Source organism: Pseudonaja textilis, chromosome 6, assembly GCF_049901715.1.
Source record: "Pseudonaja textilis isolate UNSWEBS1 chromosome 6, rPseTex1.2, whole genome shotgun sequence".
NCBI lineage: Eukaryota > Metazoa > Chordata > Lepidosauria > Squamata > Elapidae > Pseudonaja > Pseudonaja textilis.
In genome coordinates, this window is record NC_141995.1 from 54,449,760 (window position 1) to 54,475,607 (window position 25,848).

Consider the following 25,848-nt stretch of genomic DNA (forward strand, 5'->3'; position numbering starts at 1 on the left):
CGCACCATGTGCGAAAACCAGCTCGTGGGAGCACATGCATGCACCAGAACCCAGAAGAGCAACAGGTGATGACTGGTGCGTCCAGAGAGATGGCTCTGCAGGCCACTTCCAGCAAGCGTGTCCTAGGTTCACCATCACGGCCTTATAATGTCCATGGCAGAAGTAGACTGCTATGGGTTCGCCCGAGTTCGGATGGACCCGTTGCTAACGTTTTGGCTGGTTCAGCAAACTACCAAACCCCACCCCTGGCTGGCCACCTCACCCCACCCCTCCCACCCTGCCCCTCCCATCCTGCCCTGCCCCTCCCTGGAGTCTCCATGCAGCCTGTTTTGGATGCAGGTAAGTGCAGGGCATGCACAGAGGCTTGGGGCCTCCTGGAGGCTCTGGAAAGCCAGAAATGGGCTGGTTCCCAGCCTTTGGAGGGCCTCCAGAGCCCAGGATGCCATTTTTGCCCTCCCAGAGGCTTGAGGAAAGCCTCCGGAGTCTGGGAAAGGTGAAAAATGGGCCTTCCAGAAGTACCAGGGCTCATTTCTGGCTTCACTCAAGGAAAGCCTCCGGAGCCTGGGGTAGGCAAAAAACGGACATCCTGGAAGTTCCAGTAGGCCATGCCCACCATGGCCACGCCCATCCAGCAACCAGGCAGAAAACCTGTTGCTGGGATTTTTGAAGCCCACCTCTGGTCCATGGAGATTCTCAATCATCCAGGTCATGGTTGTCCCAAAGATGCTTTTTCCAAAAGGCAACTGGACTTCATTTTTCCTTTGAAAACCTTTCGCTTCTCTTCCATGGGGCTTCCTCAGTTCGATGTACCTGAACAGGTGAAGAAGCTTCTTGGATGAGAAGAGAAAGGTTTTTAAAAGAAGTAAACCAAGAAAGTCCAGTTGCCTTTTGGAAAAAGCCACCCTTTGGGACATCCCTTGCAATCTCTTCTAGGGTTTGGGAGAATTGAAGTCCACTACATCTGGAGAAACCATGTTACTTATCACTACCCTCAAATCTGAAGGTCAGTTCCTCATTGCTATATAGGTGGTGTTTCAATAACCCGACCTTTTTCCCCCTGTCATTCAATTTTGATCACTTTTGCAATCCTTTTTTGGGAATGGTAAATTAATGGCAACAAAAATCAGAACGCTAAATACAAACTGGGTGGATATGACTTTGTAGATGACCTCATTCTGTCAAGGACCTAGGAGTAAGCCCCAGAGCTCACTGTAAAAAGGATAAAGAGTTATTAACCTAACTTTGCAAAGTTTCTTCTCTGGTAACACTGTACTGCAAACCAGGGCATACAACACCTTTGCCAGACCAATACTCAAATACAGCTTACCTGCCTAGAATCCATACTGTATAACGGACATTAGTACAATTGAACGAGTCCAGAGGTATTTCACAAGAAGAGTCTTCCACTCCTCCACTTGCAACAGAATACCTTGTGCTACCAGGCTTGAAATTTTGGACCTGGACAACCTAGAACTACACCACCTACGGTCTGACCTAAGCTTAGTACGCAAAATTGTCTGCTGCAATGTTCTACCTGTCAACGACTACTTCAGCTTCAACTGCAATGATACATGGGCAAACAATAGATACAAACTCAAAGTAAACCTCTCCAAACTCGATTGCAGAACTCACTACCTGACTCTGTGGTTACATCCTCACACCCCCCCTCAAACTTTAACCTCAAACTGTCTACCATGGACCTCACTCCCTTCCCAAGAGGTCTATAAGGGGGCCTGCATAAGTACACCAGTGTGCCTACCATCCCTGTCCTATTGTTCCCATTTATTCGTACTCATATACTATGTATATACTTATGCCTGTTTATACTTATATGTTTATATGTTATGTTCATACTTATACTTGTTTTCTCATACATGCTTGACAAACTGAATAAACAAACAAATAAATACAGAAGTGTGAACTATCTGGAGCTATTAGGATGTCTTCCGGTTACATTAAAAAACAGGTGAGATTCCAGATTCTTAATTTATCTGATTTAGCCAGCGTGGTTTTATGGATCCTGGTGACTGCTTCACTTGCTGAAAAATTCCTTACTCTAATCTATCTTTGTAGGTAGCTGAAAGAATGAGGTTTCCTGGTATGTTTTCTTGAACTACGTGGAGGAACGGTGAACTATAAATTTGAGCAAATCCTAGCAATTTTGCCTGTTTTTTTAATGGGATTTTCCCCGTTGATTTTTTCCCAAAAATGCACCTCCCTATTAGTCACGAAGCATGAACATTGGCCAAGCTGGAGAGAAAGCAAAAAAAAAAAAAAAAAATTGAACTCATAAAAATGGCAATTCTTTCCTGTAATTTATAGCACTCAAACATGCTTGAGGAAAAATAAAAATGTAAATGGTTTCCATATGGCTAAACACCCCCAGTGAGAAGGTCTGCACAGCATATAGGCATCGAATCAGCAATTGTATGAGCATCTGCCAAGTTCTTTCACATTTTGAGTCCACCTATTTATTGTGTTGTTGTGTACTTTTCTAATATTTGGTAATTTCTAAAGGTTTGCTAAGGAGAGGAAAGCAAGAAATACTTCAGATCATAGAAGGAATCTCTCATGGGAAAAAAGCTGGAAAATATAAACAATGATGCATATGTGTGTAGTAAAAGGAGGACAGTTGTACAAAATTAAAACATGTACTTTTTTTCCCTCACAACTGTTGAATTCTACTGTATAGTGCAATATTAATGCAATATCCGCCCCACTAGCAAAAATGGGGTCCCGAGCTCCATTTTGGGCTGTGACGGCATCCTGCAACTCTCTGCCAGCGAAAACTGAGCTCTGGAGCGGGGGGCGGGGGTGCATACCGCCCTCCCGAGCTCCATTTTCACTGGCAGAGGCACCATGGGCCGGGCCTTCACTGTTTCCAGGGCAGCCCCATGGGCTAGATCTAAGCACCTTGTGGGCTGGATCCAACCCCCAGGCCTTGAGTTTGACACCCCTAATATAGATACTCCTTGACTTACAACCATTCATTTGAAGTTCCCAAAAAGTGATTTACGGCCATTTTTCACACTTGCAATGTTTTGCAGCATCTCCATGGTCAGGCAATCAAGATTCAGAAGCTTGCTCCAACTGGTCCTCAACTTAGGGCCATAACTGAGCTCAACATTTATGTTGTTACGTGAGAAATTTGTTGAGTGAGCTTTCCCCATTTTGCAACTTTTCTTGCCGCAGTTGTTAACTGAATCACTGCAGTGGTTAAATTGCAAACTGAACAACTGCAGGGATTCACTTAAAAACGGTGGCAAAAGTCATAAACTAGGGCAAAAACTCACAATTGTCTTGCTCAGTGAATGAAATTTTGGATTCAGTTATGGCGGTAAGTTAAGGATCACCTCTATTAATCTGCAGATATTATGTTTTGTCTTATAAATTAATGTGCTGTTTGCACAATGTTGTTATGGTTTACTCCGAAGGCCTTTGTGGACCAAAAAAAAATGCATGAATTTTTAAAGATACCTAATGATTGATTCATTCATTCATTCCTTCTTCTTCTTCTTCTTCTTCTTCTTCTTCTTCTTCTTCTTCTTCTTCTTCTTCTTCTTCTTCTTCTTCTTCTTCTTCTTCTTCTTCTTCTTCTTCTTCTTCTTCTTCTTCTTCTTCTTCTTCTTCTTCTCCTCCCCCTGCTCCCTTCCTCTTCTTTCTTTTTTCCTTCTTCTTCTTCCTTTTCCTCTTCCTCTTCTTCTATTTCTTCTTCCTCCCCCTCTTCTTCTTCTTTTTCTTCCTCTTCCTCTATTTCTTCTTCCTCCCCCTCCCTCTCCCCCTCCTCCTCCTCCTCTTCTTCTTCTCCTTTTCTTTTCTTTTCTTTTTTCTTTTCTTTCTATAAAAGGCTGTGTGTGTGTGTGTGTGTGTGTGTGTGTGTGTGTGTGTGTTCCAGCAAAACTCTGGAACGCCTCAAGCAATTTCAACCAAACTTGGTACACAGATGACTTATCCTCTGGAAACAAATACTGTGGGAGTAAGACACCCCTAACACCCTTTGGGGGGTTGTGTGCCTTAAAATGGCTTCTGCCATGGTAACAGCTTCACCGGGCTCCCTCTTGTGGAGGAATAGAAGAATTGCGATGCTGTGCGAGAGACAATACAACAGTGTGAGTCCCGACTATAGGATTTTCCTGTCTAATATAGGATTGGGATAAATAAATACCCAGGCAACACCAGGATATCAGCAAGTAGAGTAATAAATAACAAAAGTATAATTTTATGCATCCTGACAATATTGACTTAGGAATAGGGAGAATGAGGTCCAAATTCTGTGTGGTATTTCCATAGACTACCTGAAAAACCATTTTTTTCCCTAGGCAGATCACAAAGCATTAAAAAGTTTTCATGTAACCCAAATCAGTCTGTTATTTAAAAAAAAAACAGCAAATGAGAAGGGTGAATGAAAACCTTCCAGCTTTCCAGCTTCAGGATTTTAAACCAGAGAGTAAAAGTTTTTCATCTGGAATCAATCTACAGTACCATTAAAGTGAAACCTTGTAGTAGCAGATTTTTCAGAACAGGGAAGTTAAGCAAAGCAATATATATATATTTTCCATCATAGCCACTAACTCCTGCTGTTATGCCAACAAAAAAGAAGAACAGGGTGTTTGCAAGAGGAACTTGTGGGTAGGGACCCAGTCCCACCCTATTAGTATCTTTAATTCAGAAGTCTGAATTAATTCAGAAGTGTCTGCAATGCCAGGGGGACTCGGGCACAATAAAAATGATTACAATCCATTTTGACAGCTGATTAATGTTTACTACGAACCATCGGTATCCCAAGCTATGGCTCTTACTCATCAAACTCGTTCTCCACTGATAAATATACTGTAGATCCAGGACATGTGAATGCTCTTCTTCTTCTTCTTTTTACAACTGATACATAAAAGTTTTTGAGACCCTGTGTAGAGAATTGCAATGAAGAGGATAAAGGGTCTGGAGACAAAATTGTACCATGAATAATTGAGGGAGTTTGGTAAGCCTAGTCTAACAAAAAGAAGGGCTAAGAGCCCTCCGGCGCATTGTAGAATAATATGACTCCCTCTTCTTTGTGGCAGCCCCTCAAATACTGGAATATTGCTATCATGTCACCCTTAATTCTCCTTTTCTTTAGACTAGCCAGTCCCAAAACCTGCAGCTGTTTTTCATAAGGTTTAGTTTCCAAACCTCTGATTAATTTTATTCAAAGATAGGTATCAAAATATAATGTATCTCTGCTGTGCCAGGTTGCAGGGATTTTTCTCTTGGGCACAAAGGTACCCATCATCCAGGCTGGTTAGCTGGCTGTGTGCCCCAGCAGCTCTCTAAATAAAGAAGTTGCTACATGTATTCAGAAATGTAATCTATGTCCACAAAGCAGCAAACCAGGTTTCTGTCATGCCCCAGTCAGAGTCTGAATCTGAGGAGAAAGCCGTACAGCTGACAGGGAATGAGAGTGTGGTTCCATTGGCTGTAGAGAAGGCTGGGGAAGGGCAAAGTCTGGCTGGGCAGAGCAGGGGAGAGGTAGAATAAGGGACAGGGAGTTCAGAAGAATACCCAGGCTCACCCCCTCTTCATCCTAGGGCACGCAGGGAGGAATGGGGAAGAGAGCAACGTGAGTTTCATGGCTTACGGGGCAGGAAAGGGCCCTGATTCCCTTCATTAGCCACACCTGGGAATGAGAGTTTAAAAGAGATGCATGCTGAGTGTGGCAACTGCTGGAGCAAATGTGAGTTTATCTTGTGTTGACTTTAGTTATCTGTGATCCTGGTGTCTTCCCAACTGTGTTGAGTTATTGCATGCCTTCACACCTGGAATTCTTGCTCCTGCCCTGCCGGACTAATTACCTTATTTTGCCTTAATTGGACTTATAGTTACAGTTTTTGTTGACCATGTTTTGGACTTGATTCTCTGCAGCCAAAGGCTGTTCCTGGGAGAGTTTTTCTCCAGCCAAAAGGTAACCAGGACATTGGAGGCAAAGTTGGAGCTAATAAAGGGACTCCTCCTGATTTTCTGACTGCGTTGCCTTTATGCCACGCCCCTGGTCATCACAAAAAGGAATATTAACATATATACTATACATATATATATATATATATATATATAAATCTAGTGTAACTAGATTTCTCTTTTTGTATTGGCTTATTTGTAGTTCTGTTGGTTATATTGGCATATTTATAATTATGAACCATCTTTATATTTAGTTCATACATAACAATACTCTTTCTTCATCTAATTTTTACCTGTAAAAAGTGATGCCCTTTCGCAGTTTCAGATTTGGATGCAAGTTCCCTTCAGGTTAAGCCTTGAAATAATTCTCTTTTCCTTCCACCTTCAGCCCTGTTTGGCTTCCTACTTTTTGCCTAGCTAAAGCGATACCTGCACTTTCCTTACAACCACAAGGGTGTGTGTAACCTCCTACTTACCTTCCTACACAGAGCAAACAAAACAAGGTCATGTTTCAAAGAGAGATGCTTCTCTACCCTTTCATCATCAAGTGGCAATTGTCATCCAAGGTTGGGCTTGTTAGATTGGCGCTAATGCTCCTTCTATTATGGCTTGATGGAAACTATTATAAGTTTTTGTGTTCCTTAGATCTCGGGAGATGCCCAAATTGCTTTAAACATATGCCCTACACTGCCCTTGTTCTTCGTAGCAACCCATTGGGCACAGAGTGCCAACGCTGCCATTTCAAAATCCTGGGCTGCTTTTTTATTTTGAGCCAATATTTGTACTTAATTGAATTTGCACAGCTAGTTAAATAAACCTTGACTCACTGCCATGCTGTGGAGTTTATGCTTGATATAAATTAATTATACTAGCTGTGTTAACAATCCATTTGTACAGTCACTTGATATCTGGGTCACAAACTAGCGAATCCCAAAGATGGTTTTTTTTTCCCCACCCTAAAAGGCAACTGGACTTTTTGCTTGGCTCCCTCCTCCCTTTTCAAAAAGTTTAGTTCCTCATTGAAGAAACTTCATCAGTTCACTTGGACGAAAAGTGAAATGTTTTTCAAAGGAAACGCCGAGAAAGTCCTGTTGCCTTTTGGGAAAAAGCATCTTTGGGGCAACTTTGACCTGGACGAACTAAGAAACTCCAAGCAAAATAGAAGCTAATCCTAAATCACAGAATGCTAAACTGTATATACTTATAATAACCAAATCTACATCAAAATGCGTATAGTGATGCCTTCACTTAGTCTTTGTAACTAGCGCTTCAAATCTGCCTTTCATCTAAATCTGCCTTTCATCTAAGCAAGAAAAGAGAAGAAATAGAAAGACATATTTCTGAATTCTCTGAAAAAGAGGAGAAAAACAGGGCAGATAGTGAAATGCTGAATCTCTTGTCAAAACACAGCACGAGCCTTAGGTGATCAGAGCTGAGTGCTCTAACACCTTTCTCCCCATATGCAATTTTCATATACTGTTTCCCCATATACTGTTTTCCTACAGCAGAGGGCAGGCTGTTAACTCTTGTAATGGATACGCTCTGTGGGCAGAGAGAGGACTTTAAAGGAGGGGTCGCCAACCTTTTGGACCTCAGGGACCATAATTTTAAATCCCAGGGACCGCTAACAAGAATTTTGACTGACGGTGTGTTGCTGATGTTGGTGGGGTGGGGAGAGAGAGAGAGAGAGAGAGAAAGAGAGAGAGAGATCTGTTCTAACCCCTCCTCTTTCTCTCTTTCTCCCTCTCTCTCTCTCACACACACGCACACAGATCCCTCACACATCCCGCCACCTCCAAGGCAGCCACATTCCTACTTTTGAGCTCTGTTTGGGAGGGAGAGAGATCCCATCAAACACAGATATCCCCCCCCCCCACACACACACACCCTCCAAGGCAGCCACATTCCTAATCTGCTTAGAAGAAGAAAGAAGCAGAAAAAAACAGCTTGGTAGCCAGGCAAGTTCCCCCCCCTCCACCCTTTCCCCCCTCCCCTCACTACCTCTTCTTGTTCTGACGCAAGCCTTGTGTTCCCGCGGGCCGGCCATGTGAGCGGCGCAGCCTTGCGTTCCCGTGCAACTTGGCTTAATTGCTTTAGGGGTGCTCTGGGGGTGATATTTCTCTGCGGACCACCAACATTTTCTCACGGACCACCAGTGGGCCATGGCTCACCGTTTGGCGACTGCTGTTTTAAAGTATAAAAATGTTTAGCTGATTAAATGTGCCCTTTTCAGATTGTAAAAGTATGGAACTCAAAAGACCCAACTCTCCTTGATTTGTTTCCATCCATTACTTCTTGACAAAATAAAGCCAGCTCAAACCGTCTCTTTTATACGTGAATTGAGCAAAACTATGCCGTTGGAGATCCACAAAACTACAGACATATTTGGGCACCTCTAGTGAAGGGGTGGGAGTAATATTTGGTACCTTCCTTGCAAGCTCCAGGACAATAAAAAATACAGATACAGACCTCACTTATCAAATGTTTCACTTTTGAAATCAACCAGAATTGAGGTTGGGCTCAATTCTGGTTGTAAGTCAAAAATTACAAACATGGAGAAACTAACATGAGAACCCACCACTCTTAAAAAAAAATAAAGGTGGAGTAAAATTCTTTCTTTTTTAAAGTTTTTTTTATTTTAACAACAAAGACAACAAATAAAACCATATTTCAATTTTACAGTGTGTCGGTTGGGTACATATATCTTGCACACATAGTAATATTATTGTACATTTCTCACTTAATCATCTTTATAAACCATTCTAAACAATATTTCATATCTTATTATTCAATTATTATATTATCATTATCATTGACATTATAATTTTTATTTTTAAAAAACACATCTCATTCTTGCTAAATTATATTCATTCTTTTACTCATTCAAGATTAATCAGTTATAGTATATTGTTACTAATACTACATATTTCAATTTCTTATTTTTCTATCTAACTATTCATAAAATAAATGCCAAATTTTATAGTACTTTTTCCTCCTGTTCTCTCATTGCCATTTCCACACATTCCATTATTTTCTTAATTGTTTCCTGCTCTGTCGGAATTTTCTCATTTTTCCAATTTTGTGCAAATACAATTCTAGCTGCTGTTAATACATTAATAATTAAAATATGTTATCTCTCTATTATAACCTTCAGGCATAATTCCCAATTAAAATATCTCTGGTTTTAAATCTATGTGTTGTTTTATCATTTTTTCTAACTACATGCATAGTCCAGTAATATAATCCAGACATTTCCAACACTTCGCCGATTTGTCTTTAAACATCTTCACTGTTCTTGCTGGGGTTAAGTGCCACCTGTAAAACATCTTATGCAAATTCTCTTTGTAAGCTGCTGACATTGTTAGTTTATAATTTCTTGTCCACATTTATCCAAATCTATCCCATATCCAAATTTTTTCCCCATCATTGTTTCTTTAACCTGCTCTTCTTCTAATTTCACTCCCAATAAATAGAGATGGGATATAATTCTGACCGGAGTCCTTTCTTGCTGTAAACCACAAAATCAACTGGTTTTATCTTTTTTCATTCAAAGCTGACAACAACACACAGCTGCCACACTGATGGGTGCTGAATTTGTGGCTGTGCACAATCGAGTTTGCTTTCCTTAGTTTTTTTTTAGCTTTACTTGTTTTCGGATGATTCATTTAGGAAAGCCTTGTGGTCATTTCTAAACCGCTCATTTGCTTTGTATATTTTGTGGGTTCTGACTCACACAAGTAAATGCCAAAAGTTTTGGCTGCTTGTTTCTATTTTCCTATCCAGAGTTTGTTGGGTTTTTTTTTTCTTTTTTTCCTTTTAAATAAACTTTCAGAAGGAACTGAAAGAATGCTACTTCTGAGCCAGATGATTTTTCAAAGCAGTCATTCTCGGTGGCCTGCAAATTTCTGCAAAAACAGTGGAGGCTTCTCTTCTGGAGAAAACAAAGGAAAACCTGCATTGTGCAATAGCGACGAACTGTTTTCATTAGTGGCTTTAACATCCTTAAATTCTTTCTGCTGTTCTTTGCGATATGCAGTTCCTGATTCCAAGGATGGGATCCTGGGGGTTCGCAGGGGTTCGGGAGAAACCCAAGCTAAGATTCTGTGCAGTTTGAAAAACCCCCAAATCCCACTCCTACCTGGCCCCGCCCACCCCACCCCTCCCAGGAGTCCCCACACGGGTTGTTTTGGATGCAGGTAAGTGCAGGGGGCGCACGGAGGCTCAGGGAGGGTGAAAAATGGCCTCCCGGAAGTTCAGGAAGGCCGCAAATGGGCCTGTTTCCGGTTTCCAAAGAGCCTCTGGAGCCCGGGGAGGCCATTTTGGCTCTCTTGGAGGCTTGAGGAAAGCCTTTGGAGCCCGGGGGGGGAAAAATGCCCCCCGCCATGGTGCAGGAGGACTACTAGCTGAGGTAGTTTTCAGCAGGTTCTGACCAGTTCTAGAAGTGGAAAATAAAATAAAATAAATGGGAGTCCGTTGTCAAGCATTGCAATGTAAATCACGCAACCAAGGGAAAGTTGCAATGGTCGTAAGTGTGAAGAACAGTCACGAGTCACTTTTTTTCAGCACCGTTGAAACTTCGGCCACTAAGCAAACGGTCGTAACGTGACGACTACCTGTATACAGCCTTCACGTTAGCAGGCCTTCTCCTGCTTTACAAGGAGCTTCTCTGTCCCAGACACCTGATTATTCAGGAACAATGCAGAGCAGGGGTCTCCAACCGTGGCAACTTTAAGACTTGTGAACTTCAACTCCCAGAATTCCTCAGCCAGCTGGCTGAGGAATTCTGGGAATTGAAGTTCACAAGTCTTAAAGTTGCCAAGGTTGGAGAGCCCTCATCAGAGGTGGTAATTCAGCAGGTTCTGACCAGTTCTGGAGAACTGGTAGCAGACATTTTGAGTAGTTCTGAGAACTGGCAAATCCCACCTCTGACTGGTCCCGCCCCTTTCTATTCTCCGCCTCCCGAGTCCCAGCTGATTGGCTGGACCTTCTTTTGTTGCCCTGCACAGGAGAACGGAGCTGGAAAGCAGGTTAGTGGGGTGGGGAGGGAATGGGGATATTGCAGTATCCTTCCCCTGCCACGCCCACCGAGCCACGCCCACAGAACCGGTAGTAAATTTTTTTGAATCCCACCACTGACTGGAAGACCTCTAAGACCTCTTCCAGCTCTATTCTATTCTATCTAATCCGAGAAAAGGCTGAAGTCTTCTATGTAGCGGACAAAAAAAGGAATAGCACTCGATAGTAATAATGACACTTCACTGCACTCTACAGGGGATGTGATGGCTCAGTGGCCAAGATGCTGAGCTTGTTGATCAGAAAGGTCAGCAGTTCGGCGGTTTGAATCCCTAGGGCTGCATAATGAAGTGAGCTCCCATTACTTGTCTCAGCAGATTCTACCAACCTAGCAATTCGGAAGTATGTAAAAATGCAAGTGGAAAAATAGGGACCACCTTCGGTGAGAAGGTAACAGCGTTCCATGCGCCTTCGGTGTTTAGTCATGGCGGTCACATGACCACGGAGACGTCTTCGGACAGCGCGGGCTCCTCGGCTTTGTAACGGAGATGAGCACTGCCCCCTAGAGCCAGGAACGACCAGCATTTGTGTGTGAGGGGAACCTTCTTCAGCTTTACTGCACTGCCACCTGAATACTGTAACAGGTAATTCTCAATTTACATTTCGTTTAGCGACTGTTCGAAGTTACAACGGCACTGGAAAAAGTGACTCGTTTTTCACAGCTACAACCTTGCTGGCATCTTCATGATCATATGATCTCAAAATTCAGGGACATGGCCACTGATTCAGATTTATGACCCTTGCTGTGTCCCAAAGTCACGTGACTCCCCATGTGTGACCTTCGGACAAGCAAAGTCAAGGGATTCACTTCACAAGTTTGCTAACTTATCAACCGCAGGGATTCACCGAGCAACTGAGGTGATAAGGGTCGTAAAGTGGGACAACACTCGCTTTTAACACAGGTCTTACGTAACAATGTAAATTTGGGGCTCAGTCGTCGTTGTTAAGTCGAGGACTAGCTGTACCACATTTCCAGTAAGAAGGGAATTCAGCTTTCTGAAAGCATTAGGGGAGAAAAATGAGCAATTCAACTTCCTTTGGGCCAATTACAATAAATGAGGCAAATTTATTGTTGACAATCGGTGAAACCCCTGTGTCATGCCCTTGTTGGAGTCTGATTCTGAGGGGGAGATTGAGCAGCTGACTGGGAGTGGGATTGTGGCTCTGGTGGCTGTGGAAGAAATGGGGGAAGTCTGGCACAGTCTGGCTGAGCATTCAGAGGAAGACCCAGGGCCATCCCCTCTTCATCCTAGGGCACGCAAGAAGGAACGGAGAAGGGAGCAACGTGGCTTAAGGGAGAGAAAAAGGCCCTGATCCCTTTCATTAATTGCAGCTGGGAGAACAGGATATAAGAAGAGCGTTTGCATACACCGCTTTGCTGGAAGCAAAGCGTACATTATCTTCGTTGAGGCTTATCTGGGTTTTGGCGTCCTCCCAACTGTGTGTGCTTCGTTATCATTTATTAATTTATTATCCTGGCCTGTCGTGTTAATTACTTCAGCGTGGTTTGTGTTGGGTTTTTTAATATCTAATTTATCTGTACTTTGGGTTCGGACTGCATTTCTTCCCTTTGTAGCCTGTTTTTGGAAGAGTTGGATCTCCAGCCGAGGATAACTGGACATTGGGGGGCAAATTGGAGGTATTAAAGGGAATTTATCTACGTTTGTGCCTTTGATATTTTTGTGCCATGCCCCGGGTCATCACACCCCATGTGCTGGGATGAAAAATACTGCTGCAGGTAAAGTAACAAGAGATTCCTTCATTTATTTAAATCTGATGGTTTTGGAGAGCTCTGAAACAGATGTGCAAAGGTTTTACCAGATACAGATGTTTATATGTACAGCTACAGTCTACTGTGGAGGTTATCTGTTACTAGTCTAGTGAGAGGACCAGGGGAGACATGAAAGCAGTCTTCCAATATTTGAGGGGCTGCCACAGAGAGGAGGAAGGGCTCGAGCTATTTTCTAAAGCACCCGAAGGCCAAACAAAGAATAATGGATGGAAACTGAACAAGGAGAGATTCAACCTGGAAATAAGGAGAAACTTTCTGACAGTGAGAACAACCAACCAATAGAACAGAAGTTGCCTTCGGAAGTTGTGGGAGTGTCATCACTTGTGGTTTTCAAGAAGAGATTGGATTGCCATTTGTCAGAAATGGTGTAGGGTCTCCTGCTTGTGCAGGGGGTTGGACTAGGTGACCTACCAGGTCCCTTCCAACTCTGTTATTCTGTCTGAAACTTAACCAGTCAAAGCAAGGAATCCTTAATCTCAAGCCCTGAAAGAACTCATATATCACATACATCCTATATATTATGATATACCTACTTATCGTATGTATGTATACGTGTTGGTATCATGTTTCATAGGATAGACTCAAGATCATGTGAAGTGTTAATATGTTATAATGCCTTGGTAAGACCACACTTGGAATATTGCATGGAATTTTGATTGCCACAATATAGAAAAGATGTTGAGACTCTGGAAAGAAGAGCAACAAATGTGATTGGAGGCTAAAACATATGAAGAACAGTTACAGGAATTAGGTATGTCTAGTTTAATAAAATGAAGGGCTAGGGGAGACATGATAGCAGTGTTCCAATATTTCAAGGGCTGCCACAAAGGAGAGGGAGTCAAGCTATTCTCCAAAACACCAGAAGGCAGAAGCAGCAATGGACGGAAACTAATCCAAGAGAAAAAGCAACCTAGAACTACGGAGATAGTTAGACCAATTTAACCCATGGAACTGACTGCCTTCAGAAGTTGTGGGTGCTCCATACCTGGAAACTTTTAAGAGGAGACTGGACAGCTACTTGTGTTTCTCCAAAAATAAGATCGGGTCTTATATTAATTTTTGCTCCAAAAGGCGCATTTGGGCTTATTTTCCAGTTAGGTCTTATATGTTCGCCTGGCACACAATCTTCACGGTGGCTTATTTTGGGGGGTAGTGTTTATGTTACAAGCATCCTGTGGAAAAAAAATTAATGTAAGGGTTTATTTTCTGATTGGGTCTTACTTTTGGGAAAACAGTATTTGTCCAGAATGGTATAGGGCAGTGGTGGCTAACCTTTTTCGGCTCCCGTGCTGAAAATTGCGTGCGCGCTTGTGTATGCATGCCAGCACCCAGAAGGCAATGCGTGCTGGGCCCCTCCCCATGCTTCTCTGCGCATGCTCACGTCTCCCGTGCACCCCCACCCATGCACGCCAGATACCTGACGATCAGCTGTCGTGCGGCAGTGTGCGTGCAGTGGGACTCTTCCGGGTGGCCTCTCGCGTCCTGGCAGAAGTGGTCCTGCCTGCCATAGGTTCGCCACACGGGTCTCTCGCTTGTGACTTCCAACTCTGTTATTCATAGTCTGTTTTAATTCCTAAAAAAGCAGTACAGCACCAGCCTAATGAATTGTCACTTTATTGTATCTCAAAAGTCACTGCACATTTCGGGCGGAGCTGAAATCAGTTTCTTTTTCTTTACATCTGTCTGTATACTGGGATAATTGATGTCTGCCTGAATCCAGAAGATTAGGTGGTTGATCATTGCCAGAGCACAACTGGAGAAAAAGAAAACTACAAGCAATTTCAAGGATCAAAGCAAACAAAAGACAAGTTCATTTTCTGTGAAACCGAACAGATAAGAGGCCAAACATGTTTGTTTTATCCCTTGGACAGAATACTAGGAAATGATTCTTTCTTGACTCAGCAATTGAAGATTTTTTATAAACGATCTCAATTGTATCTCTCCAGCGAATTGTTTATTTCCTATGAAACTTTATTAATGGATGCTTGTCTAAATCATTTCTATATTCTTGTCATGTTGCTGCAGACTCAGTCACATGGAAATAAAAGCTTCTTGCTATACCTCAGCAAAGATTCTTGTCTGTGAACTTTGTTGAATGTTATCGACTTACGTTGAACTCCATTTCTGAGGGGTCCTTGTTTTCTTGCAGACGTTTCATTAGCCAAACTAGGTAACATCATCAGTGAACAAGTAAATTGAGACAGCACCAAGGGCCCCTCATGTCAACCCTGTGCTGCAAATATTCTCCTTTATTAGTACACTCCTTTCTATCAAGAAAAGGATACAAAGCGTATGTGACACCTTTTTATTTGAATTGTAAATCACAAGCATCTTTTATTAGCTTTCATCTCCAGCAAATCAACATGTCCATCTTTCAAGTTCAGAAGATATGGTAGATATTTCTACAGAGCAGTTATGATTGTTCTACTCCTTCTCAGATGTTCAACGCTTAGTATATTTTATCATCATCAAGAGAAAAAAAAAGGATGAATAAACCTGAGACATAAATGGCATTTTCAAGCAAACTATAGCTTCTTCTATTCCTACTGTATGTCAAAGGATTTGTTTTAAAGTAAGTCCCTGAAAAACACAATAATATCCCTGAACACAAATTTTTGAAAACCTGCATTATTATAGTTCCATTTTTTTTCTTTCTATATCTTCAGTTATTTGGATAATGAAAACTGCAAAAACAGAAGCTGCTAAAAACCAAACTGGCTTGTAGGACCTATGGATAATTGGAATGACTGCAGTGAATAATTTATATTTTATTAGTTCTTGGGTCCAGTTTTACTATTTTACCATTCTTGAGTTATTGCATTTTTATTTTATTAAGCTCATTTGAAAGGATAATATTCTTATTGGGAAGAAGAAATGTCTAAGGCAGAGGTCCCCAAACTTGGTAACTTTAAGGCTTGTGGACTTCAACTCCCAGAATTCTCCAGCCAGCAGAGCTGGCCGAGAAATTCTGGGAGTTGAAATCCACAAGTCTTGGGGACCCCTAGTCTAAGGGTTCTGCATGTTTTCAAGCATGCTCTCTCTCTTAGATAACAGCAGCATCTCTCTAGCAGCCTGTTGCTTTTCCTGCCTCAATATATGAACAAAGTTGCAGCTGCATTAATGAGATGGTTCATTAAAGGTAATGTGATTTTTTTTAAAAAAGTAACTTTTCAGACTCACACAGAATTCTGAAAAACATCAAGAATGATATCTCATAAATGTGGTTTCACTTGGCTTCAAGTTGACTAGACCAACAATCTTCTTGTTCAACTTTATACATCTGTTAAGTATCATTACCTATAGTACTGTTTAAACATAATGTTTCCTTCACAGTAATTCCAAGAAGGCAAAGCAGCCTATTAAATATTTTGAAATATAGGTAATTTCACACCCTTAAGCAAAAGATTATTTCTGTAACTTTGATAGCACATAATGTTTGAATGTTTGTGAATTTCTGCTGTACACATTTTATATGCCTGTGATATTTGAAAAAAAATATGTCACAATGGATACGGAGCGATATTGCAGGCTGACTCTGCCCACTGCCAGGAGTTCGATTCTGAGTAGCACAAAGTTGACTCAAGCCTTCCATCCTTCCAAGGTCAGTAAAATGAGGGTCCAGATTGTTGGGGGCAGTACGCTGACTCTGTAAACCGCTTAGAGAGAGCTGTAAAGCACTATGGGGTGCTATGCCTACGTGCTATTGCTATACATACCTGCCTGGTTTTATCTGGTCAATATCGGTGCAGGAAACCAAAACTAGGCATTATTATCTTGATGCTAGAAAGGACCTGTCAGAATACAGGCAGGCGATTTTCTACACTTACGTCTCAAAGCCAACTTGGTGACAATTGAATCACAAAAACTATTTAGAAGTTTCAAATCAAGAAAAACAGTATATAACTTTAAAAATCATCTCTTCTTGAAGCCTGAAATTATGTTTATTGGGATATCTTTTTCAGAAATAACTACTGTTATTATAACAATAGCACTTAAGACTTATATACCACTTTATAGTGCTTTACAGCCCTCTCTAAGCGGTTTACAGAGTCGGCCTATTGCCCCAACAATCTGGGTCCTCATTTTTCTCACTTCAGAACGGTGGAAGGCTGTGTCAACCTTGAGAGCCTGGTGAGATTTGATCTGCCAAATTGCAGGCAGCCAACAGTCAGCAGAAGTAGCGGGCAGTACTGCACTCTAACCACTGTGCTACCGTGGCTCTATTATTGGTTCACCTTTTCATTCACAGCTAAAACACTGAGCACTGTATCCTGTAGTAGATTATTATAAAAAGGCTCTTTTCTCACAATTTCAGAACCATGTTTTTTTATATAATATACTTTATTATAGCATATTTTATGCAGACATCAGCTGCATAATCTGTGCAGATCAAAATAACATTTATTCTTTCAATAAAGAAAAACACAATTATTCCATTTTCTTAACAAAATCATTCTGTACAATTCTCTTTGCTATATCATCAAAATCATAGACAATCTTAATGTTTGAAAATTAGCAACTACTACGAGTCTATATGCATGAATGCAAGCCAACATGCCAAACCCTTTTTCTACATTATTTCAGTTGTCAGAAACGACTTGGAGTATCATGGATGGCAAAAGCGGAGATCCACGCTTCTTCAAGCTCTCACCCAGAGGGAGGTTTTTATTTTCTTCCAAATGGATCAGACCACACTTTTAATCCTATAGGTAAACATACGATTAGAGCATTTAGAATGATTCCTTTTAATATCGGTATCAGTGCAAGGAGATCGTTTCCAGTTGTAAGCATGTGTACATCAAAGGGAAAACCTCCACAATTATTATAATTTAAATAACAAAACAAGCACTGTGCCCCCTCCCACCAAAAAACACAGTCAGATCTCTTATTTAAAATTGGAAAATGAGTCTCAGGTGAGAGTGATTCAGAAATGATGTCCCTACATGTTTACATTAGAATATGTAGTTTTCCTATGAGGGTAATTAATCTAAGACTCTGGTTAGCCTTTCTCTGTGTGAAATTTTCATCAACTGATCAAGTAAGATTGTCCACAGTTCTTGCTGAATGATACACTGTATAATAACTCAGGCTAGATGTAACTGTTTTGAGAAATAAGCATCAAATACAGGAGGATGGTTGGGGAACACAACTGTCTCCGAGACAAAATGCTGTGGGAAAAGAGTAGTGGAAGAAATAACAACTATTCATTTGAGTAATTTAAACAGATTTTCTCGGAAAGAAATTCCACTCTTAAATCTAACTCATTTATTTTGAGATTTACAGGCTGCCTGACTCTGACAATGTGATTCTGGGAGGATTTACAATATACAATAATTTAAATAACTAACAATGAACAATATATAAATATAAATACCAAAGCTAAAAGCTAAAATATGAAATGACATTTCCCAGTAAATAAACCTAGCAATAAACTCATTATCCAATAAGCATGTTTAGGATTGTAGCAGGAAAAAACATTAGCCGGCAGTAATCAGTAACTTGGAACACTAATGCACATACTAGTTTCTCAAATAGTTACTTAATAAATGAATGAGGGACAAAATATGGTGAAAAAGAGACTTCAGGGGAACTTGGTTAACCTACAGAGACCTACTTTTTAGTTTTATTTAATAGATTTGAATCCTCACAAATGTTGGTTGTAGACAATGAGTCCAATCAGTAACAACGCCGATAAACTTTGTTAATGTGTTATTTCCTAACTAGGCTGTAGTAACTAAAATCCTCCCCCTCCATTTCATCTCAAAAGGGAAAGTAACTGAGTATCAGTAGAATAGAGAAGGTATTTTGTTAAAAGAGTGCATAGTTTTGTAAGTATCTAAATTAGCGCTGTGAACGCTCAAAAACAAAGCCAGTAGTTCTAAAAATGGCAATACGATAATGCATTGTAAAATACAAATATGTTGAGCTCATAATTTAAGTGCTAAAATACTTATGAAGCCAGTTGCTTTATAACATTTGAAGCAATTGAATCAGGATATAACTAGAACATGGATAACTCTGACCAGGTTTTCCCTGCCTAGGAATAGATGAATAGTATTGTCTACACTAGGGCGTCTATTTCAAAGTTAAATGTAAGAGGAAAAACAAACTTAAAATCTGCTTTGTTGATTAGTACAAACCACTGTGTGGCTGGATGAATCCCAATTCTTCACACAGGGAAAATCAGTTAAGCATAGCACTTCTATTTCTTGGAATATTTTACTTACTGGCCTGTATCCAACCCACTAAAATAGATTTCATACAGCTGAGTTCACTAATCATCCTCACCAATAGGGGATTTAATAACTTTCCTGCATTAACCCAAATGTTCTGGATTTACATGGCCTTGTAAGCCACAAAACCAATTAGATAGGCTGAGCTTGCACAACGAACCAAGAAAAATGTGGTTGGCTAATTTGTGCAAACACAATTTCAGTAATTTAGCTGACAAGGAAAAGAGCTGGATAACATCACATAGTGGAAGGATTTCACAAAGATACCCTACAGAATTACAGAAAGGGAATAAGAAACTGCAAGAAGGAGGAACTAAAAGCATGAAGGAGAAAATACAATTAAATCTAGTTACTAACACATGCTTTTCTATCTTGAAAATCATCCTTCCTTTGACTATATCCACATCGCACATTATTTTGTTCTTTAAGCTTCTCACTTGTTTCATTTGAAGATTTTTGTCAATTCCACTAATCATGACTTCCTGTCTTGTACCTCCTCTCCACCTGTTCACTCTTCTCTTTCTTCATACAATTATTTTATAATTCATTCCCCACTCTTTCCATATAACTAAAATCTCAATGACCATACCCTAAATACAAAAATAAGTGACCTGGTTAAAAAAAATGCACATCTTTGTGCTGATACAGTTGTACAACAAAAATCTGGATTTCCACACTGCATTTCCCACATTGTTAATAAGCCTCCTATTGCTCTTACAGTCATTCTTGCTACAGGAAATCCTCGACTTACAATCATAATTGGGATCGGCATTTCCTTTAATAAGCAAGGGGCCAAGTTAGTTGCAACTGATTTTATGACCTACTTGCCACAGTTGTTAAGTGGATCACGCCATCCTAAATACATGCCAACTGCTGATCTCTGACCACACAACCCTGGGGGATGTTTGCTAGCTGTACGACATTGCCTGTATCCCATCTTCCAAAGAAAGTATGCTGAGTACTGATAATCACCCTTGAGGTATATTTTCTTCCAATTTCCCCCAAAACCTTTAGGCAGTTTGCTTATGTATCATACAGGTAGTCCTTGTCTTAAAACAGTTCGCTTAGTGAACATTCAAAGTTACAACGGCACTGAGTAAAGTGAGTTATGATCAGTTTTCACACTTATGACCACTATGGTCCCATGATCAAAATTCAGACACTTGGCAACTGACTCATATTTATGACTGTTGCAGTATCCCGGGATCATGTGATTCCCTTTGTCATGCCCCTGTTGGAGTCTGATTCCGAGGGGTTCGAACAGCTGACAGCGAGTGGGAGTGTGGCCCCAGTGGCTGTGGAGGAAACTGGGGAAGGGCACAACCCGGGTGGGCATTCAGAGGAAGGCCAAGGCCCACCTCCTCTTCATCCTAGGGCACGCAGGGAGGAATGGATAAGGAAGCAACTTGGGTTACAGGGGAGAAAAAGGCCCTGATTCCCTTCATTAGCTGCAGCTGGGAAAACAGGATAAAAAGGGTGTTTGCACACAGAGCCTTGCTGGAAGCAAAGCATGTATTATCTTTGTCAAGTTTTATCTGGGTTCTGGTGTCCTCCCAACTGTGTGTGTTTCGTTATCTTTTGAAGTCTGCAATTCCTTATCCTGCCTTGTCTTGTTAATTGCTGCAGCGTGGTTTGTGTTGTTTTTTTTATTTATCATTTATATGCACTTTGGGTTCAGACTGAATTTCTTCCCTTTGAAAACTGTTCTTGAGAGTTTTTTCTCCAGCCGATGATAACTGGACATTGGGGGCCAAATTGGAGGAATTAAAGGGACTTTACCTACTTTTGTGACTTTGTTGCTTTTGTGTCATGCCATTACACCCTTTTCTGACCTTCTGACAAGCAAAGTCAGTGGGAAGCCAGATTCACTTAACTGTGTTACCAACAAATTAAGAAATGTAGCAAGAAAGGTCATAAAATAGGGCAAAACTCACTTAACAAATATTTCAATTAACAACAGAAATGTTGGGCTCAACTGTGGTCATAAGTTGAGGACTACCTGTATTTAGAAACAAAAGTAAGTAGTAAAAAACATTACTAATCTCTCACTCATGGGCATCTTTATCTGCAAGACTCCATTACAGGAACTCATTCTGATAGTTGCAGAGTCAATTCTTTCACTTATTTTAAAAAGCTAAGTGTTTTATGCAATAAAATCAGACTCTGACCCATGCTAAAATGTGTTTTTATAATTTACTAGTTTACCAATCAAACACGATTCAAGTAACAGTTATGACTTCGGAGTGTGCTAGACTATACATTAGGCATGTTTTAGGCTAATGTCCTATACAAAGCTGATTGTTGAAGTGCAACATATTATGCAAAACCAGAAAACTGGACTGAATAAACAAACTGAATTAATTATGGGCAAATATTTTATGAGAATTCAATTGATCTGTCTCACCCAAGAGAACCTGAAGTTAAACAGCTGCCACCTGTTTGAGGACTCTGTCTCTAAATGAAGTACTCATAAAATAGTGATGGTAGTGTGAGAGAGTGAGTGTTGCTTTTGTAGAGGACAGCCATTGCTGACAAACAGCTTGAGACAATCTGTCCCTTGAACAATACGAAGAAATATTGTGTGCTTCTGGGAGAGCTTTTCAGGGAAACAAATAACAGCTGTGTCTCAAAGGAGGTATCTTAATATAGAGCACAGGAGTATTTACATGTTTTCCATCTTTTCAACAAAAGAGGCATAAATTAAGGTCCAAGCTGCCCCTGTTTTCCAATTTATATTTTCAAAATTGAGCAGGAGTAAAATACATGGAGGTGACAAATAGCGCACAGTCGGAACAATTTTCTAAGCAGCAGAAGAATGACTCAACCAAGTAGAAACTATCAACTTAAAAATGTATCCCATATCTTCAGGCTGGATTCCAAATTAAACTCCACTGCTTATCAGTTTGGGGATATTTATTTAAACCATAACATAACAGACACACCTCAATTAGTAATTTAGAGATATACCTGGAGGCTGTACATCTTCTTGGATAATGCCGGCTCGATTTATACTTTGTGTCTTTTCTAATAAATATAAAATACATAAGTAGGTAAAATGCACACTTAGTTGACTTACTGCTCAATATTCATGAATATGTTAAATGTGGCGTTTAAGGCTAAGTCTCACAACAGCTATTTCTTATCCTGTATTTGCTTCCTGCTCTCAGACCAGAACCCAAACACCATTCTATGCAATTTTGTCTTAATTTTTTTAATTTACTCTTGAACGCTTTTACTTTGTTCTTCCATCTTTCCTACGTTGCATCTGGCTCTTATTTCCCATCAGACTTTGTTGCTGACCAGGCTAAGATTTTGCTTATGTAAACTTATATAAATATGTCCATGTCCCTATATATTCACCTAATAGCATAGTACTCAATGATAACAATTGAACCTTACTCAGAACTTTTTATTTAATTCATCACCCCTATAGATGCCATATTCTAAATCAGGGGGTCGCCAAACTTGACAACTATAAGACTTGAGGACTTCCAACTCCCACAGTTCCTCAGCCAGCACAGTTTGGAGACCTCTGGTCTCAATAAATAAATAAAATACCTCATAATACCACCAGTTTGGTTTTTTTTAAAGGAGAGGGCCGCGTCTTGAGGCTGCCCTCTCAACTGACTTTAGAGGATGGGGGAAGCAAACTAGTCCCAACCGCTCTTCTAAGCCAGCTCTGACCTCCCCTCGAGGCTTCGACCCACAGCGTCCCCTTCCCTTCCACCCCCACAAGGAAAGGCCGCGCGTGCCCTCCCTTACTGTAGTCCCCCAGGTGGCTCATGGGGTAAAAGAAGATGGGGTAGAGGGTCAGGCCCACCGCAGCAGCGAAGCCGCCGAAGATCACGACGTAGCGCCCGAGGGGCGCCATTTCTACCCGGCCGGAACCGGAAGCCTGCTTTTCTTCCGCTTCCGGTTCCTGCGCGCTCAACCGGCCGGGCGGCGCTTGAATGGCCGTACGGCATCCCCGCCCAGAGCGTCGGCGCCTGACCCCTAGTGGCAGAGGCCGGGAAAATCATGAGGTTTCGCTGTGCTGCGCTGGTGGGGGGAGAGGCGTGAAAAAGGGAGCCGAGAGTTTCAAAAAGCGGCGTTGGATCTCCGAGATCACCAAATGATTTTGTCAGATTCCCCAAGACTGTTTTGGGTGGGCTGGAGGAAGGGCCGGAAGGAGAGCAGGCCGAGGAACGGAGGGGCTGCTGCGCTCGCTTGGGCGGGCTGGTTTCCTGGCAGACGTCTCGCTGCCGGACTGGGTAACCTCATCACTGCTGCGAAGGAGGGGGATTTGCTCTCCGCTTCTCTTCGGGGTGGGGGTGGGGTCGGCTCGTTATTGACTGGTCTGCTGGTCTGCTGTTGACCTTGGAGTTGATCCCTGGGGTCTGATTAGACGGGATTCACAGCCGACCAACAATCCAGGCAAGGAACCCCCCCCCACCCCAATCAAGGAACTGCCAAGGAAGCCATCAGCAACCAGCCCCACCAAAGGACTCCAAGACCATCATCCCCACCAGCACTGACAGGGAAGCCCCTTCAATACAAACACTGTACAACCCATTTGTCTAAAAATAAGACAGGGCCTCCTGCTTGAGCAGGGGGTTGGACTAGACGACCTCCAAGGTCCCTTCCAGCTCCGTTCTGATCGATTGAAACGGTGGGGCTCTCCAACCTTGGCAACCTTTAAGACTTGTGGACTTCAACTCCCAGAATTGGCTGGCTGAGGAATTCTGGGAGTTGAAGTCCACAAGTCTTAAAGTTGCCAAGGTTGGAGAGCCCTGATATAAACTGAGAGCAGACCCCCCCCCCACTTCCCTTCTAAGCGCTGATGGTGTTACCTAGCTGGGTCATGAAATGTCTGCAAGAAAACAAGCAAGCTCAGAGAGCACCAAGGACCCCTCATGTCCACCCCAAGCTACAAATATTCTCCTTTGTTGAAGCTTTGCTTAACTGGTTTCCCTGTCTGAAGGATTAGTGTTCCCCCAGCCACCCACTGGTTTGCATGAATCTCGGGGGCTGTGAAAATCTCTGCATACCCCCTCACATCCTGGACATAAACTGTTTCAACTCCTTCCCTCAAAACAACGCGAAAGAGCCCTGCACACCAGAACAACTGGACACAAGGGCAGTTATGTCCCAAAAGCCATCACTGCTAAACAAATAATTCCCTCAACACTGTCCAATTATTTACAAAGTCTGCACTATTATTACTATTAATCTTCTCATCACTCTTTATCACCCATCCCCTCCCACTTGTGACTGTATGATTGTAACCTTGTTGCTTTTGTCCTAACAATTTTTATTGACTGTTTCCTCATCCAACTCCACCCCATCCAATCCAACATCACTCAAAACTTGGCACGCACGCCCCTAACTACCTCTATTCCAACCACAACTGGCCTTAAATGCAAGCTACTCAGTGCAAGAAGCCTGGTAAATAAAATACCTGAATTTCTCCTCTTACTAAATATGGCTAAATTCGACATTATATTTGTCTGTGAAACATGGCTCAACGCATCTGTCCCTGACTCCATTACCACAGTAAGAGACTATCATGTTTACCAATCAGATCGTGAAATCCGTAGAGGAGGTGGTGTTGCTATCTTCTATAAAAAGTCCCTACATCTAAAAAACATCCAAGTAAGGAGCTTGCTATTCCTGAGACCATCGTCTGTGAACTGTCCTTAAATATCACATTTTGGTTCTTACTATGTTACAGAGCCCCTGATTATGACATCGAACATGCAAACAAGCTAAATACACTACTAACATGGGCAGCATCCTGCCAACACGCTTTTATCTTTCTTGGTGACTTCAATCTACCTCATATTGACTGGACCCTTAATGAATGTACAACTGAACCCACACATGCAACCTTCTACAATGCAGTAACAAATCTGGGACTAGAACAACTAGTAACCAACAACACTAGACTTAACAACTGCCTCGATCTCATCTTCTGCAATAGTTTGAATTCAATTTACGGAATACAAATTAAAGAACCCTTTTCCAACAGTGACCACAACATGATTGACTTTTGTCTCAACATACATCCACACAAAAATCATCACGACGACGGAATCCCCAACTATAACTTCAAAAAAGGCAACTATGATCTTATAAACAATGATCTCTCATCCCTTGATTGGCAATTTCTATTCTCTGGATGCAATACTGTACAACACATTACAACACATTTTTACTTGAAGTCAAAAGAGTCATCAAACTATATGTACCAACAACTCCCAAAACCAGAAAAAACAAACTACCCAAAACAATAAGGAACCTCCAATCCAAAAAGAAATCACTTTGGTGGAAAAACAAATCTGGTTACGTTGTCAACTTCAAAAGCCGATACAAAAATTTATACCACCAGATAAAAACTGAATGCACCAATTATCACATTAAACAAGAAGAAAACCTATCCACCAATTCCACCCATGCTTTCTACAATTGTATAAACAACAAACTAAAAAATTCAAGGTCCATCCCACCCCTGAAAGGACTTAATGGTAAAGACTGCAACGACGACACTATTAAACCCAACCTCTTTAACACATTCTTTGGCTCAGTATTTGAAAACAGCAATGGATCATGCCTAGTATTTCCTAGTCGAACCACAGACAACTACAATGATCTAATACATATCGATTTTACAGAAGACATTGTTGAAAAAGCACTGCGCAATCTAAAACAATCTCTATCTATTGGACTGGACGGAATATGTGCCTACTTCTTAAAAAAGCTACCCACTGCCATAGCCGAACCTCTAAGCATAATCTTCGAAAAATCTTTCAGGACCAGCTCCTTGCTAAAACTATGGTCACA

General features: G+C 41.5%; 1 protein-coding gene across 1 annotated transcript; it reads right to left on the reverse strand.

The window, feature by feature from the left end:
- Positions 1 to 15,087: 15,087 nt before the first annotated feature.
- SMIM20 (small integral membrane protein 20) lies at positions 15,088 to 22,908 on the reverse strand. The gene is made up of 3 exons (XM_087936593.1): positions 22,792 to 22,908; positions 21,997 to 22,053; positions 15,088 to 17,499 (listed from the first exon to the last, which is right to left on the reverse strand). Exons 1-3 carry the CDS (start codon positions 22,898 to 22,900, stop codon positions 17,462 to 17,464), a joined length of 204 nt encoding a protein of 67 aa, XP_087792719.1. The 5' UTR covers positions 22,901 to 22,908; the 3' UTR covers positions 15,088 to 17,461.
- Positions 22,909 to 25,848: the final 2,940 nt, after the last annotated feature.